Source organism: Squalius cephalus (genome assembly GCF_949319135.1).
Source record: "Squalius cephalus genome assembly, chromosome: 25".
NCBI classification, from domain to species: Eukaryota; Metazoa; Chordata; class Actinopteri; order Cypriniformes; family Leuciscidae; genus Squalius; species Squalius cephalus.
The window spans coordinates 11,148,905-11,166,967 of NC_137146.1; the positions used below are offsets into that span (position 1 = coordinate 11,148,905).

The following is an 18,063-nucleotide window of genomic DNA, read 5'->3' on the forward strand; positions in this document are numbered from 1 at the left end:
ACAGCATCACCTTAAAATAAAGTTTAACCCAAACATGTTTTACTTTCTGTGATGCACAAAAGAACAAATGCTCCAAAATATGACAAAAAAAAAAAAAAAAAAAAAAAAAAGAAGCACCACAAGTTTCTTAAAAGTGGTCCTGTGCTGGCTTTGGAGCCATATAATAACTTTTCAAAAGGCAATATTTTTAAATGGATGCAGATAATGAAATGGCATTTAATTGATAAGAGAAGATAAGATTTTTTTCCCTTTTTTTTTTTGGTCTGTTCATTATACAAAGCTTCAAATGTTGAATATAAACCAAACCCTTTTCCAGCGCTGCGCTCGTTACGTTCCGTCTTCCGTTTTTTTTATTTCCACATTATGGTGGTATGATCTTATGGATTTATGAATGAACCGCTCGTTTAAAATCTCCCGGTCTGCTAACATTTGTTATGACATCTGCTTCAAACATTACAATGCTCATGATAACTTTTGCTAACTCTACAGTAAGTAAATCTACACCAGCTAATTACTCTTCGGCAGCGCTGCCATAGAAATATACAGAGCTACAGCAAAACCTGAAGTTCAAACACAAAATTCTAAAGATGGCTGCGCTCTTGTTTTTTTAGGCCTATAGCACACAAGTTAAACTGTCTACTTGAATGATACTTTTATTGTGCTTTTTTGAACTGTTCCTGATCATATGAGAAATTGTGATAAGTGTCCATTTCAGCCCCTTCTGAAAATGTATAGTATAGTATAATGATATAATATTATATTTATTAATATTTTGAATTAGGTATAATATTTATATATTTTCTCATGCGCACTGGCTGGTCCAACATGAAAAATAAGCTTTTACAACACTATTTGTGCATAAGAAACAACACTTATGGGACAGTTTATGTCAGATTTTGTTGCTGATTTGAAATATGTTATTTAATTGTGAGTTCGAAAAGAAGTTTTTGAGATTTCAGGATTTCCCAATTCAAGTAGATACTATCTTGGATGCCCGAAATAGCTGCCTGGAGGCATTGCAAATATGGCTGCCGAGTGAACAGACCTTCCTTTTGATATAAGTTGCCCTGTACCATAGATGGCTAATATTGGCTATCCAGATATAGATGCTAATCTTACAGTTTATTAGGCCAGAGAAATAGACGGTGTGAACTAAGCTCTAACTGTACATATGAGGAACAAATCACTGACACAAAAGTTCAGATGCTGTCCTCAATTCCCCACTTGTTTATCAAAAGTTACATTGTTCCCTCCCAGCGCTACAAAAAAAGCTATGCTAATAGTTCTCCTTACAAACTGGGTCACCTTCATCCGTCAGTAAGCGTACCTCTCAGTCACCACTTATAAAGATCAGTACCTCTCCGTACTGAGTGTGCGGGGCGGGACTGTCAGCAACATCTGACAGATGCAGCGTTTCGTCGCGCAGCTGCGACACGTCGCGTGCTTCCCTCTGTGTGATCAAAGCCACGTGATGAGTTCTGGTGTCAGGCCGCAGCGTCCCGTGGTCCCTACAGTGAGACTTGAGTTTTTTGTGCCATCACCACCTGTCAGGCTGCAGCCCGGCTGATGCTTTGGATTGATCCGCTATACAATGTGTTTGGCACCATTGATGTTTTATTAAGCTTGTCGGGAGTTTCTAGGAAGCCCTGTTTAAACGTGGGTGGAGATGCTGAGGAATGTTGGCTCCCATTAGTGACTAAGACCATCGTGAGACTGTCACATCAGATCATCAGCTAAAACAGCTGAGACATGTCCCACCTCACTGTAGGCAGCAGCCATGGTGTCTGGATAGTGAAAGGCAGTCATTTGAATCAGACTGATGATGCCTAGTAATTTACTTGTAAGATGTATTGAGCTTTTCATTGTGTGCTTTGCTAATGACCATTATGAACAGCTGTATACATATTCCTGCCTAGACTGGAAAAGGACTGAGAATTGGGAGATTGCTGATTGGGAGAATACAGTCACTATTTCAACTAAATTTTTTTAACTAGTTGAATACTGCACTTTACACCCATGCAAATATAATAAAAATGCAGAACAGTTACACTATATACAGTAAAAGTTTGGGTTAGTCAGTTAGTTTTTTTTAATATTACTTAGCAATGACATGAAATTGTTCAAAAATGACAGTATAGACATTTATAATCTTACAATACAAGCTTTCTATTTCAAATGAATGCCTTTTTCCCTTTTTATTCAAAGAATCCTGACTTTTTTTTTTTTTTTTTTTTTTTCTTTGAGCACCTAATCAGAAATCATTTAAATGTTTAAATGATTTCTGAAGGATCGTGTGACACTGCAGACTGGAGTAATGATGCTGAAAATTCAGCTTTCTTATCACAGGACTAAATTACATTTTAAAATATATTAAAAATAGAACCATTTCATCTAAAATGTATAATAATATTTCACAATATTACTCTTTTTACTGTATTTTTGTTTAAAGGGTACATAACATGCACAGTTTCACCTAATCTCATGTTAATCTTGAGTACCTATAGAGTAGTAGTGCATCCTTAATATCTCAAAAAAGTGTTTAGTTTTATTATATTTAGAAAAGAAAAATACAGCTTTCCGATTCACTCCGGAAAAAGCCGAGGTCCTGGAGGCGGAGCAATAGAGTAAAGCGGTAGTACTTGATTTCCAGCAAAAGACAGAAATCTGATCCAGTTGTACTTAGATGAATGGGGTCTTTTATCACTGGGACCACTCCACGTTTTAATAGCAAACGATTTGCAAATCCAGCGTCGACCTGAGCCTTGTTAATAAAACATTCGTCACTGAAATGACCAGAACACACAACCGCACTTCCTACACTCCGTTGCTGCCCCGGAAAAACAAACTGCATCCACTGTTCCTGTAACACTGGGTTCTTTGGAAAACTGAACACGGTAAGCTTTCCCTCACATCCAAATACACACTTTTTTGGAGACATTCTTGAACAAATCCTATGCAGCGCTGCCGATGATTTCCTGTTGAAGCGCGTTGAGGTGCGCGGTCTCGCTCTCCTCTAGTCGACGTGCTCGCGGGCGAGCTTTTCCGAGAGAAATGCTCATGTAAGGAGTTCCACTCTGGTCTACGTCATTAGATCCACGGTCGAAAAAAACCCAGCCGAAACTTGTACCAACCCGGAAGTAAGATTTTCAGCATAGAAATTCTCCGTTATTCGTCCAAAATATTTTTTTAAAACTTTGCCCATGTTTAGCATGAGAATCTATCTCTTTAACACTGTAAACAACTCTGAATACATGAAACACCATTGTACCCCCCCTTTAAAATAAATGCAGCCTTAGTGAGCATAAGAGACTTTCAAAAAACAAAAACAAAAATTTTACCAACTTTGAATGGTAGTGTATATATCAGAAGAATTTATTTGTAAAATATTAAATAATTTTTGGCCATTTTTAGTATATTTTTGCATATTAATATGTTAGTTTAAATCCAAAAGGTATTAAAAACATCATCAATCTGGACCACAAAAAAATTCACATGGGTAAATTTTTTTAAAGTGAGATTCATACATCATCTGAAAGCTGAATAAATAAGCTTTCCATTGATGTACGGTTTGTTAGGATAGGACATATTTGGCCGAGATACAACTATTTGAAAATCTGGAATCTGAGGGTGCAAAAATATCTAAACATTGAGGAAATCACCTTTAAAGTTTCCATTTATGTTCGCGATTATACTGCTTTCACTCGCAAAAATAAATGTTTTATATATTTACGGTAGAAAATTTACAAAATATCTTAATGGAACATGATCTTTACTTAATATCCTAATGATTTCTGGCATAAAAGAAAAATCGATAATTTTGACCCATACAATGTATTGTTGGCTATTGCCACAAATATACCCGTGCGACTTATGACTGGTTTTGTGATCCAGGGTCACATATAACAAATAATGTTTTTACATTTCTGAAAATGCAAAATGCTTTCTGTTACTCTAAGGGTTCCTCAATAGTATTTTAATTATCTTTGTATATCTTTATGTCGGCAGTATTTTAATTATGTTTGTATATCTTTATGTCCCCATTTGGAAAGCTACAGCAAGTATTCCGAGTGTGTGTGTGTGAGTGTGTGTGTGTGTGTGTGTGTGTGTGTGCGTGCGTGCGTGCGTGTGTGTGTGTTTTCTGCAGGCAAGCTGAGATGCCTTGGAGGAGGCACCGAGGACCCTTGGAGCTGAGGCAGATGAGAAGGAGGCCAAGCAGTCATGGTTAAAGGTAAAAGTAATCTGTCACCAGCTCTGTCAGCACTGACTTCAATTATAACAACATTAAATGGGGGGGATCTGATCTCTGTCTGATCTCTTAACTGTATCTGTTGCTGATATATTTTTTCATTTCATTTTTTTTAAATCCTAAGCTTTATATGTTTGCTTTGAGATATGCCAGCAAACTTGAAAAGCTGCTATATTTTTTCTCACAGTGGTTATCAGGTGAATGTCTCGACATTCAGTAAATATGTTTACATTGCCACACGCATCCTGATGATATCAGTAAATTTTGCCTTTGCATTTTTACACAGTCTTACACCTTCTGCTGTCACATCACGAAGGTGGTGTATGATAGTGAATTCACCCCGTTGCTCATGTATAATTGGTTTAACTGATTGTGTTACATCTCACCCCATGTTACAGCACTCCCCGGGTTCTTGTGTGCATATGCAAAAGAGTTAATGAGCCGCAAGGTCACAGTGCCGCCCTCTACGAGGCCATCCGTCATGTCGCCTTCACTGCTCTTTGCCTGCTCTGATTGGCTGGGAGGATTCATGAGGCTTGTATTGCATTACATCACTGTTAATGCACCAAGAGTTAATGAACTTGCTTGCTCTATCACTCAGGCCATCCACAGTCACTCTTCTAATCAGCAACCACTTCTTAATCAGCTATGAGGTCGCCTGGAGGTGGACGAGTGAGTGCCCAATTCTGACACACAGACATTGTTCACAAATGCATTTTTATATCAATGAATGTACGTAAAACACTTCACTCATTCCTTCACTTTTAGGTAACCAGTTATTATTCAGCCTGGCCCCTTTAAAGATATCATTTCAAACCTGTATGACTGTGGTGAGGTTTAGGCTTCGGTCAAGATTAATGATCATCTCAGATGATGGATGGATGGATGGATGGATGGATGGATGGATGGATGGATGGATGGATGGATGGATGGATGGATGGATGGATGGATGGATGGATGGATGGATGGATGGATGGATGGATGGATGGATGGATGGATGGATGGATGGATGGATGGATGGATGGATGGATGGATGGATGGATGGATACACTGAAGACTGGAGTATTGATGCTAAAAATTCAGCTTTGCCATCAAAGGAATAAATTTTAGAAATATAGAGATATAGAAAACAACCTGTGTGTGTCCGTGTATGTGTGTGTGTGTGTGCGTGCGTGCGTGTGTGTGTGTGTGTGTGTCTTCCACAGAAGAACGTCATACAGATTTGTAACTACATTTTCAGGTGGACTGTCCCTTTAAGTCAATAATGGCATCACAGGCTTTGCAACCCCATCTGTCCATCAAAAAAAGAAAGAAGTCACATTCATAAATAATGAACAGCCGTATAGCTCCGGAGGAAATAAAGACCGATAAAATTTCAAACTAATACTTCCCAGCCTCCGTCGAGCATCATTAATCAACGACAGCTCCTCTATTAGTTTCATTAAGAGAATAGAAGATTAAAAGGAGTGATGTGATGAGATAGAAACCCTGCCTCCAGCCGTGACCCACCTAAAGCCTGACCCCTCATTAGGACTCATGAACTGCCCCTGTGCATGCTTAATGACCCACCTGGGTTTGTGTTCATACCCCACTCGTTTGCCTTGCCCCTGATTGGCTTCAGATGCAGCGGCCGGCTGTCAGTCAGTTTAATGATGGAGTTTGACGGCAAGATGAATAGTTCCCTTGTCTATTTTAATAATTGCCAATATGGTATTCATATAAATCTGTCGATCCGATGTAGATAAAAGCGAATATAATAATCTAAATTGAGCCGATAAGGGCAGTTGAAGGAAACGCCTGCCTTTCTTTCTACATTTTCTTTTTCATTACTTGTGGTTCAAATACAGCTTGTATACGTGAGCCGAGATAAGTCACATTATTTGCATGGTTATCAGTCTTGGTATTATATATCATTATGCAATTTTAAAATTCCATAAGAGCACTGGGAAGGGAGGTAGCGTGACGTGAGGTTGTTATCAGATGTCTTGAAGCCTTGTCCTGTTGTCAGACTATATATCCAGTGGTTCATTCATTTTTTAGATCTATGCAAATGAAAATTCCTATATTTGAGTACCACCCTGAATTAGCTGCTAAAATTAGTCTCTAATCGGCACCTTTATTGGAGCAAATGCATTATGGATGAGACACTCGGGGGCGTCCAGATCTGACCGTATATGTTGTGGTCATCTCTAAGGGGTCTCAGCTGGCTTGTTTAAAACAAGTGCAGCTGGCATGCTCCGAAATTACACTTTGCTACACTGTATGGTTTTGTATTGAGAATTCTTGGAAAACAAAACAATTACAGCACAAATAATAGAATCATGCAAATACGATGCCATATAATGTCACCTCAACATACGTAGAAGTCATGCAAATGCCTTGTTGAAAAATGTCCCCCATAAATACGTTTTACAAATTGCTACATTCTCTAATGTTATTTGCAAATGGTGAAACCTAGCTGAAGTTTAATGGTGTCTGATTAGAGTGGCAGCATGTGTTAGGGAACCGTTCCGACAGACGGTTGTGTGTGAAAGCTCATCTCGACTCCCGCCTCCCCCTAACAGCTGCCTCCACCAGCACACGCCTGCAACAAATTGTCAACAGTCAGCAAAACGCTGTTAAATCAAGCCGCAATTATCTGCTCTTAATTAGCAAACGGAAAACGATTACAAGCGTGGATTACTCCAAGCACAACACCAGACGCTCAGACACCAGAAAGCATCAGCCGCCCCATAATCCAGTCAAGTTGTCAACAGATCACAGGCTAATTAGCGAAATTACAGGGCCCCTGATTGGGATTTGGAAATGGAGAGGCATGTGGTGAGGTTTAGTGGCTTCGGTCAGGATGAGCTATCATCCCGGATGAGAAGTGTCAAATGTAGTGTTTTAAATCTTGAAAAAACATGGCTCGCATATAAGTCTACTGAATTTTAGCCTTTAATTTTAACGCCTTCTGAGATTTTTGTGTTTTAAGTGTAATTGCTTTTCCTTAAAGGGATAGTTCATCCAAAAATGAAAAATCTGTCATCATTTACTCACCCTCAAGTTGTTCCAAACCTGTATTCATTTCTTTCTTTAGCTGAACACAAAAGAAGATATTTTGAAGAATATCAGTAACCAAACAGTTGATGGGCCCCATTGACTTCCATAGTTTTTTTTTCTCCATATACATTTAAGATTTTTTTTTTTTTAAATTTTATAAAATAAAGTAATTTTATATTTGATTATATACATATATATACACTCACCTAAAGGATTATTAGGAACGCCATACTAATACTGTGTTTGACCCCCTTTCGCCTTCAGAACTGCCTTAATTCTACGTGGCATTGATTCAACAAGGTGCTGAAAGCATTCTTTAGAAATGTTGGCCCATATTGATAGGATAGCATCTTGCAGTTGATGGAGATTTGTGGGATGCACATCCAGGGCACGAAGCTCCCGTTCCACCACATCCAAAAAATGCTCTATTGGGTTGAGATCTGGTGACTGTGGGGGCCATTTTAGTACAGTGAACTCATTGTCATGTTCAAGAAACCAATTTGAAATGATTCGAGCTTTGTGACATGGTGCATTATCCTGCTGGAAGTAGCCATCAGACGATGGGTACATGGTGGTCATAAAGGGATGGACATGGTCAGAAACAATGCTCAGGTAGGCCGTGGCATTTAAACGATGCCCAATTGGCACTAAGGGGCCTAAAGTATGCCAAGAAAACATCCCCCACACCATTACACCACCACCACCAGCCTGCACAGTGGTAACAAGGCATGATGGATCCATGTTCTCATTCTGTTTACGCCAAATTCTGACTCTACCATCTGAATGTCTCAACAGAAATCGAGACTCATCAGACCAGGCAACATTTTTCCAGTCTTCAACTGTCCAATTTTGGTGAGCTCGTGCAAATTGTAGCCTCTTTTTCCTATTTGTAGTGGAGATGAGTGGTACCCGGTGGGGTCTTCTGCTGTTGTAGCCCATCCGCCTCAAGGTTGTGCGTGTTGTGGCTTCACAAATGCTTTGCTGCATACCTCGGTTGTAACGAGTGGTTATTTCAGTCAAAGTTGCTCTTCTATCAGCTTGAATCAGTCGGCCCATTCTCCTCTGACCTCTAGCATCAACAAGGCATTTTCGCCCACAGGACTGCCGCATACTGGATGTTTTTCCCTTTTCACACCATTCTTTGTAAACCCTAGAAATGGTTGTGCGTGAAAATCCCAGTAACTGAGCAGATTGTGAAATACTCAGACCGGCCCGTCTGGCACCAACAACCATGCCACGCTCAAAATTGCTTAAATCACCTTTCTTTCCCATTCTGACATTCAGTTTGGAGTTCAGGAGATTGTCTTGACCAGGACCACACCCCTAAATGCATTGAAGCAACTGCCATGTGATTGGTTGATTAGATAATTGCATTAATGAGAAATTGAACAGGTGTTCCTAATAATCCTTTAGGTGAGTGTATATTGAATATGTTAAATGGTGCAAGTGAATACAAATTATATTTACATAAATACTAAATAAACACTTTTTGGTTTCAGCAAAGCAGCAAGGACACATTCAGTTGTATTGTATCATTTAACATATTCAATAGCTTTTTTTTTTTTTTTTTTGTGACATTTAAAAAAATATCTACCCTGAGAAATTTTCATTTGAGTAAAAAGTGCTAAACAAAACAACTATCATATATTTCAGTCTTGGCAAACATACAGCAGACCACGTTTATGAATTAAGAATGGTATTAAAATCTAATGTGTATGCGATTACTCACAAAAGATGCCCCATGTCTGTTTCTAGTTATTTTTTTATCTCCATGAATTACTGTACTTTCCCATTTTGCACAAAGGGAGAAAGGTTTTAAATTAGAAAGCTATGTGACAAGATAGACCAGAGGGATTTTTCAGGCTCAACTTTGTTTATTAACGGCTGGCACGCAAAGCCAGGAAGACGATGACTAACTTGGCTCTCAAAATGCTTCGCTGTCCTAAAAAACAGCACAGACGTACAGCTGTAATACATCAGAATTAACGCAAAATATTTCCCGTTCCAGAATGCCAAAGACAGAAAGCAGAGAAGGTGCAATTAGTGCTTTATTAGCTGAAACTTCACAAAAATATATCTGGCAGAAAGGTTGCAGATATTAAACATTTGGCTGGTGAAAGCTTAGAGCAGCATATAGTCCTGGTCTTCTGAAAATCAAGCACAAGGCTTTTTTTTTCATATTTTTTGCCATCTTTTCCTTTTTTGTTCTTTTTTTTTTGTTCTCTAGACATGCAATTGGTTTGCAAGGAAATGGGTTCTCATTACTGTGGGACATGGCGAGGCCTGTGTTATTACAGTATTTATTAAGAAAAGCTCTAGTTGATCTTGTTGTTTCGTTCCATGGCCGTGCAAAACATGCTTTTTAATATCAATTGATTAGATGCAGTCTGATGAAAATGACCAGATAACATATATTGAAGAGGACCATTATGACTTGTCAAACAGAATCTTGTTCTTTAAAAAAAAAATCTTCATAATTGGCATTTTGCATCTTGGCTTTCTTCTTTTCCTCCTTCTCGTTCTTCATCACTAATAGGATATAAAGTTTGTGTGGGGGGATATGGAATTCATTAGAGATGAATATGCAACTCAAGCATGATGGTCCTCTTCCTGTTCATTGCTCTTTACTAAGATAAGATGAAAGACTTGGGTTACACAGTACAAGGAAATTAAGATTAGAAGTACTTTAATAGGCAATAGAGCTTTACGACGGCGTTCATGAAACACAAAAGTATTTAAAAAGTTGCATGCTAATGCGGCCCTCCTCTGTACATGATCATTTGAGCAATAAAATGGTCTGTTTGGAAGTCTGGAAGAGAAGGTTATGTTATGCTCAGTGTGCTGTAGACGATTAATTAGATGGCCAACTCCTTTCAAAAGATTCAGAGACAACAGAAGAGATGTCATGTTTAAAACATTTTAATGGATAGTACATTTTTGGAGACTCTCAAGCCCCAACATGTTTCAGTGTTATTAGGCCTCTTATGAAATGTCCATGCCCATGTTTATTAGCGGTGCTTTCTTAGGCGAGCATAATCATTATTATTGCTCATACTAAAGGTTAGAGATTTAAATGAACCCCGTATTACACTTTGGGCATAATATATATATATATATATATATTTGTTTTGTGGACTTGAATGCTATCTCAAATAATATTGTGGTTTGTTGAGACAACTTGATAGGTTACTAAGTGATCAAACATGCGATTTTCACATAGTGGACAACAAAACTAAAGAAGAATCTCAGAAGCCAAGCCATATAAGGCCAATGGGCACTTATTGGACTCGTGTTAGCAAAAACATAGTTCATAAAAGAGTATACAATTTTGTATGTAAATACTAGGTATAGCTTACACAAAAGTCACTTTATCTTTTGGAAATCTTTTGTCCTCAGGCGAAATTCCAAATTTTTTGCGTGGTTTTTGCTATTGGGATGTGTGGATCTCCCTAGCATTGCGGCAACAGATTTTACATAAGCAAACGCCCCTCATATTTTCTTGAAAGAGTATTTTTGTTGCATTTTGATTAAAATAAGCTATTTTCCACCTATCATGTTTACTTGTCCTAAACGGGGTCTTGTTATCAGAATAATGCTTTGTCTGAAAGCCTTAACAAAGCTGTGTTTTCCTCCTCGGCGTTGAATTTGATGGCCCCATTGTGTTCATTCTTCTCTCATGTTCAGGAGTCAGCATGATAATCTGGTTGCCTGTAACTTCAGTCAAGTTGAAGAGGTTCCATCAAAGCTGAAATCCAATATGGAGGCCGTTAAAGTTTGCAGACAGGTATGTTGGAAAGGCCTCGGAGCTCTTTATGATGATGATGGTAACACTGATGTGTAGGTTGCTCTGGTGCGCATGTAACTAAATCCATTTCCCTTGCGAACAGTTGATAGCACAGCTGAGCACTTTAGCAATGCCATTTCGCCCTTAATGCCAAACTGCAGTTCAGAAACCTTTAAAGGCAGTAGATGAATCAACTTTTTCACAAAGAAACTCTCTCGGTCTTCCTGACAAAGCCCACACGACCCAGCGTGAGAGCTGTTCCTGTCTTAACTAGCAGGTGAAGTCGCTCGGCCCGCCATGAGTCCACCCTGCTGTCTGATTTCAAATCCATGAAAGACATCCACTTCAGAAAAAAAGAGTTAAAAGCTGTTTCATTTCCTCAGATAAATGGCAAAAGCCCTAAAAGAAAAAAGGAAGGAATCTTATCAGGAGTAAGTAAAAGTGTGACATTTCCCTTTTAGGTTTCCCTTTTGATAGAGATAAAAATGTGTATGTTCACCATGATGCTGAGATTTTGAAAAAGAAGGGGAAAATATTTCACAGTGCTGCAATAAATACGTTAAATTATACTACGCCTTCTTATCTAAACAGGCCATGTAGATTAGTCATTTATGCTTATGGATTGCTGATAAAGTAGAATAAATTTCCCCCCCATAATATTCTAATATTTATAAAACAAATCACACTTGGTTCATTTCAGTGATCTGAGAGTGAGAAATCTGGCTTTTATGTAAACGTTCCTAATTATACACTTAAAAAACAAGGTACAAAAGCTGTCACTGGGGTGGTACCCTTTCAAAAGGTACACCTTTGTACCTAAAACATGGATATTAGTATCTCAAAGGTAGCCTACATATTAGATCCGTTTTAACGGGTACCGTCCCAGTGACCGCATTTGTACCATTTGTTTTCTGAGATTGAATGAACTACATTATTTTTATGTATTTACAATTTATTTAGAATATTTTATTTATAATATGTATTATTATTTACATAATAGCTATTATTGTTGTTTTAAATAAATGAATGAATGATTAAAATAATTTTAAAAAATACATCAACAAGTAAAATGGAGCAAATACAGAAAATGAAGAATGGAGCAAAATGAGATCCAAGCCCATGTTTTATTATTATTATTACTATTATTATTATTATGATATATTTACAAGAATTCATTAAAAACGGAACTGATCTCAGAGCATTGTTTTTAATAATAATAATGATAATTATAAATTAAATATTAAGTTACTATTATTATTATTATGACTTATTTTTAACAATTTATTTATAATAATATGTATTATTATTTATATAATTGTTGTTATTTAATTAATAAATAAAAAAATACATTAAAAATATTCTAAAAATCGGGGTTTAAAAAAACCAATACAGTGAATGAAGAATGGAACACAATGAGATTTGAGCCCAAGTCCAGGAATAGAGTGAATGCAAAAACTGATCTCAGAGCATTATGTTTTTAATAATAATATAATACTATAAATAGTTTATAAGTTAAATATTACTCTATTATTATGTGTTTATGATTTATTTATAAGAATTCATTTAAAACTGAACTGATCTCGGAGCATTATGTTTTTAATAACAATAATAATAATTTATAAATTAAATATTAAGCTACTATTATCATTATTATTATTATTATTTTAATTCAAATAAATGAATATATTAAAAAAAATACTATAATACATTCTTTAATACAAACAGAATGAAGCAAAAGATCGGAGCTCACTTTTTAGACCAGGAATAGCGTGAATGCAAAGAGAACTGGGTTCATCTGTTGGTGGTCTAAGTTTGGTTATTCTTTTAATGAAACCCCCTTATTGGAAGTTGATGTAAGGGATCACCTGAATTTCCCCTTCTCCCTATAAAGGCTTTAAAATCCCCCTGCTTGTTGTCTGATCCACTGTCTCAGCATCAGTTGATATGTCTAATGAGGTATGTGAGGTAGATCAGGTACAGTAGGACCCCGCATCTCTCACCACAGCAGCCCGGCCCCGAGTCCAGTGTCAGTGACTGATAACTGTGGACAGCTCTCAACAGAACAGGAGGTAATTACAGCAGCGAAAAAGAGAGAGAGAGAGAGAGAGAGTAGATAGAAAGGAAAAGTGGAAGTGGGAGTCTTGTGAAATATTCTCATTACAGGTCATCGCGGTAATTACCTGACACCTACAGATGGAGTTGCCTCTTAATCATAAGAATGAATCATTACTGATATTGATTTAAACTAAGATGTTTGAAGTAATGACCGCACTAAGTCAGGGCAAAAAAAAAGAAGAAAATTTGTAATTTTCAGCAACTTCCCCTAGCCGTCATTCCTGCTCTAAATAATAATGGAATGTCTTGCTTTCATTCAAGTGTAATGGCAGGAAAATGAGCATGGCAGCTGCGACTAAATTGCCCCTGTCTAATCTGCATAGATTGCAGGGCAAGAATAAAGTCAGACAGGATTTGATTTCTAATTTCTGCACTCTCTATTCATAACAGCCCATAATTCACATCCTTTTATGAATGAAATGAGCTAGATTGAATGCAGTTACGGCCAAAAAACATCATACTGTTGACTGACTATGATCCATCAGTGTTTTTTTTCCCCCTGTTTATACTTCAGTGATTAGGCCTGGAATTAAATTAATAGTGTATTTGCTATGACAGCACTGGCATGGGAAGCTTCCTGAGAACCAAAGTTCATACAAATCTATATCTTGTTAACTTGTCATTTTTAATTGTGCACAGCCTGTCAAAAAAATCATGAGTAATTGAATGTCACCTTGATTTTTTTTGCACTCAACGAAGAAATTAGAATTAGCTATTTATATTTTTTTATTTTTTTTATTTTGTGAGTGGATGGTGTCATACATGTCAGACATTCCCTGTGGTACCCAAAGCCAATCTTGTCTTTTTTCATCGCTTATTTCCACCTTGATGTGGAAAATGACACCTAACAAGGTTAGTTAATCAGGGGAAAGACCTCTACCTCTTAATAGACCTGGGTTAATATTTGAGAATGTCATTAGCTGTTGTATAATTACGTGAAAATGGAAACACTTGAATGCACAGTTAATTAGATATTCCTTAAGATGGGTCATCAAGTTAATGAATTAACATTCCTTGTGGGAGAAACCGTAATGTATAATCAGTTGTTTAGCATGTAATAAAAAAGTACGAGCTGTTCAGACCATGTCCAGACTGAGAGGAATTATGCAGATGAGACCTGCGTATGATTATACTTCACAAACTGTCAACCATCCACCGGTGGCCACTCTTAGATAGGCTTGTAATCACAGCATCCCCAGGATATTTGATTGGATAGATAACCTCTGGAGTGCAAATGAGGTTTGTGATGAGAGGCCATAATTTGATGGGCATAATCGCAGTATGAGAATAATACACCTGCAATATCAACAGATTATTGTCTCAGATCTTTGATTAGAAGAGATGAAATCTCTATGTCTCTACATGGCTCTTATCTCGTCCTGTATTTATAGCTATAATCACGCTTGAAGATTCATTTACAGAAAAAAAGTGGAAGAGTGTAGTTTGTTGATTTAGTTTTGACAGCCTGTTTTTTTGTTTTGTTTTTTGCCTTCAAATAGTCTGGGACGTCCCCATGCTCTCTGCCAGTGTTCGGGGTAACATATTGCAAATAACGTGAGTTATGTAATCAGATGACTACTATTACTAGTAAAGGATTACTTTTAATGGATTACTTTTAAATTTACAAAATATTTGAGTTACTTTTTCAAATAAGTAATGCAAGTTACTTTGTTTTTCCATTTATTGACTGATTGCTCTCTTGGCCTTTACATTTGCAAAAAAATATAACTTTTTTCTTTGTTATTAAAAAACAAACCACCCAGGTGACAAAAAGTATCACAAAAGTAACGTAACACATTACTTTCAATCAAAAGTAACTAAGTACCACAATTAGTTTTATTAACGCAATATTGTAACACATTACTTTTAAAAGTATAACTTTCCCCAACACTGCTCTCTGCGCATTGACGATTGCATTCTTGTATCATGGATCATTTATTATGTAATTTTATTTTGGTTTTTAGTTATTGAAACAAGTTTTAATAAAACTGACGCTGAAGACTGGAGTAGACTGGCTGTTGAAAAATAGTAAAAACCTATAAAAAAAGAAAAAGAAAGCTGAAGGACATCTAAAATATTGGTAATTGACACCAATAGAGTTTCACTTGAATGAAGCCCAGAAGATTCTTTAATTAGCATTTAAGCTCAAAAATAAGTTTGAAAAATACGTTTACATTTAAAAAAATATTTCAAATTCATTCATTTAGAAGACAGAGTCTGAATCGTGAGTTCAGTGTCACTGCTTTGTATTGTTGTCACATCTTCGTCTTATAACTTGTTCTATTAGGATGGTTTACCCTCAGAAGGCCTTATCAAAGGCTTGTCAGTGTTTTCTATGAAGTGATTGTCTAATCACGTTTGGAGGCTATTATTTGTTTAGTTTCATGGTTCACGCTGAAAATCGGCTGTAAATTAACAGCTCTAATCTCTTAAATTGGTCATTTTCATGTGAAAATTGCACATTATATCATGTCTATGCATTCATACCAAACAAAACACGACCAAGAAAACAGATTATATATCCCATTTGCATTTCCAAAGCCTTATGCGTGAAACCAGCCGTGAGAAATGTACCCGTGGAGTAATGGTTGCCGATTAATGGCTCCTAAATGCCATGCATGTTTACTCCAACATGTTTGGAACCGTTGGCGTTGCCCCCTCCAAACACTCTGTCTAGCTATGAATGTCAAGTTCTGTCGGAGGTTGATCAACAAATCGATGAAGCAAAGCAACAGTGTTGCAATTTTCATTATGTGCCCCGTGCAATTTTGTGGAACACGATCAACACGTGCCCCAAATATTCACAGGCGAGCCGCTGTGCTCCAGGCAGGCAGAAGCTTGTATAAATATTGCCTTGTTCCCTTTAGTGGATTCTGACATGCATAAACACACACTGTGTGCTTAATTAGACCAAATGTGCTATAATTCCATAAACAGTGTAGGTAATGAGGAGCCGGTGCGTATCCATGCAGCTGTGCAGCAAAAGTAACCAGAAGAACAAGAAGCTGGAAAAGCAGAGAAGTCTACAAAAGAGCTGTTAGCAGCCAGTGCACAACTCTCTATCTCACCCTTCTCTCTCTTTTCCCATGAGCCTTCACACCCACCCCAGTTACACTCGGCTATGACCTGCCGCCACGTATAAGAAGAGAGAGAAACGTTGCACCTCATCTGGTCGCAGAAACGAGCGGTTTTGACACACCTGTGAGAAAGCTCTCAGACATGCAGAGTGTGATGTGACCTGTCCATGAAGTGACCCGAATGATTCAGAACCTGATTCAAGTATTGTGCATTTAAGAGCACCCTTATGACATGGAGAAAATGATTATATGCCGTAGTAGCAGTAGGAAAGAACAAAGAACAAAAAAGGATGTTGAGACAATGTATACAGTGAAGCAATGTAAAAGCAGTCGTTCTTAACCTTTTTGTCAGCAACAATAATTTGAAGGCCTCAACTTTTCCAGATGTTTGTGATTTACTTGATAAGGATTTTTAAAAAAATCTGTTATACTGACCAATTATACCTGATACAATGGTTTTAGAGTTTGTTTTAGAAATGTTTATTCGTAAAAAAAAAAAAAAGTTACAAGATTTTATTAATTTACATGACTTTTTTCCCCACACTTATTAGGCTACCCCCTATAAGATAGAAAACCATAATAATATAGACATTTTTTATTGCTTATTTTAAGCTTTAAAATGTGTAAATCTCTTCCATCTGAGGTTTTTGTTCATGTTGAAGTTTTAGTATTTGTTAAAGGTCCTGTATGTGTGGATGCTTGTGTGCATTGCAGTTAGGGGTCTGAGGCCATATATTTTACTGAGAAAATGAGCTCTCATCTGTGCCTAGTGATTCTACTCATAAATAAGCAAAGGGATGATTCACCCTTTGCCTGCACTGTGCATGTTAATAATACATTGTTATTTCGGGCCAGTTTGTTTCCACCGTGGCTGGCCAATTTCTTTTCTTTTGCTTAGAACAGCCGTTCCTGTTTAATGAAGATGACAGCGGTTGATTAGCATAGATATGATCATTTACAATTATGCCATGTGCTGTGTGTGAAGACCATTTAGTCTGCAGTGTTGTTTGGCAAGACTTTATTTTGCCTTTGTTCACAAATGCTGTTATATTATTAATGTGTTGCCTTTGGCATCTTGTGAATTTCTCTCAAAACATGAGATGATAAAACAAATTTGATATTTTATGTTTTCTTCAGGTGCTTGCCTCAGGTGCAAAACTCTGTAATGCTAGGGTATTGCTATGCGGATAAGGTGGTTGCCAGGGTGTTGCTATACGGTTGCTAATGTGTTCTGAGTTGTTTTTAGCAAATTTCCAAGCAGTTGCTTGGATGTTCTACTGTAGGTGTTTGCTAGGTTTTTTTTATGTTTTTTGGATGGTTGATATTCAGTTGTTCTGCATGGTTTTATCACATTGCCAACTTGCTATGCAGCATCTTAAGTTTTCTGGGTGTTTGGTACAGTATGCAGTTGTTCTAAAGGTTTAATCACATTGCTATGTAGCTGCTATAGTGTTCTGAGTGGTATCTCAGGTGTTTGCTTACTGCACAAGTTAAAAGAGCCCACCCCCAAGTAAAATTTGCGTCGCTCGGCGCGAATTCGCATCTATTCGCTTCTTTACATTGACTTTGTATGTAATCTACTCGCACAAATAATTAAATTCGCTTTTGGTGTGCACACACCATAACACAGTGTCTACACCAGACGTGAGATAGGCTATCATTCATGTTCATTGAACAAACTGACTTGCATAAATTAAACGTTTAAAGATCCGCTGTGGTGAAAATCAAGTTATTAATGTTCTTTATATGTCTATGCGGTGTATGCTTTAAGACAAACCATGTGCAAATTCATCAGTATT

The 18,063-nt window shown here is 37.2% G+C and overlaps 1 protein-coding gene across 2 annotated transcripts in view; it reads left to right on the forward strand.

Moving 5' to 3' along the window:
- LOC307154035 (uncharacterized protein) overlaps positions 1-18,063 on the forward strand; it is a 102,925-nt gene that overhangs the window by 24,882 nt on the left and 59,980 nt on the right. The window contains exons 7-8 of one of the 2 annotated variants that reach the window (XM_079863932.1): positions 4,145-4,228; positions 10,973-11,072. In XM_079863932.1, coding sequence (XP_079720058.1) covers positions 11,046-11,072 — 27 coding nt within the window. In that variant the 5' untranslated portion in view covers positions 4,145-4,228; positions 10,973-11,045. Of the gene's footprint in view, positions 1-4,144; positions 4,229-10,710; positions 11,073-18,063 lie in introns of those variants that run through there. The other variant, XM_079863931.1, reaches the window with a different exon arrangement.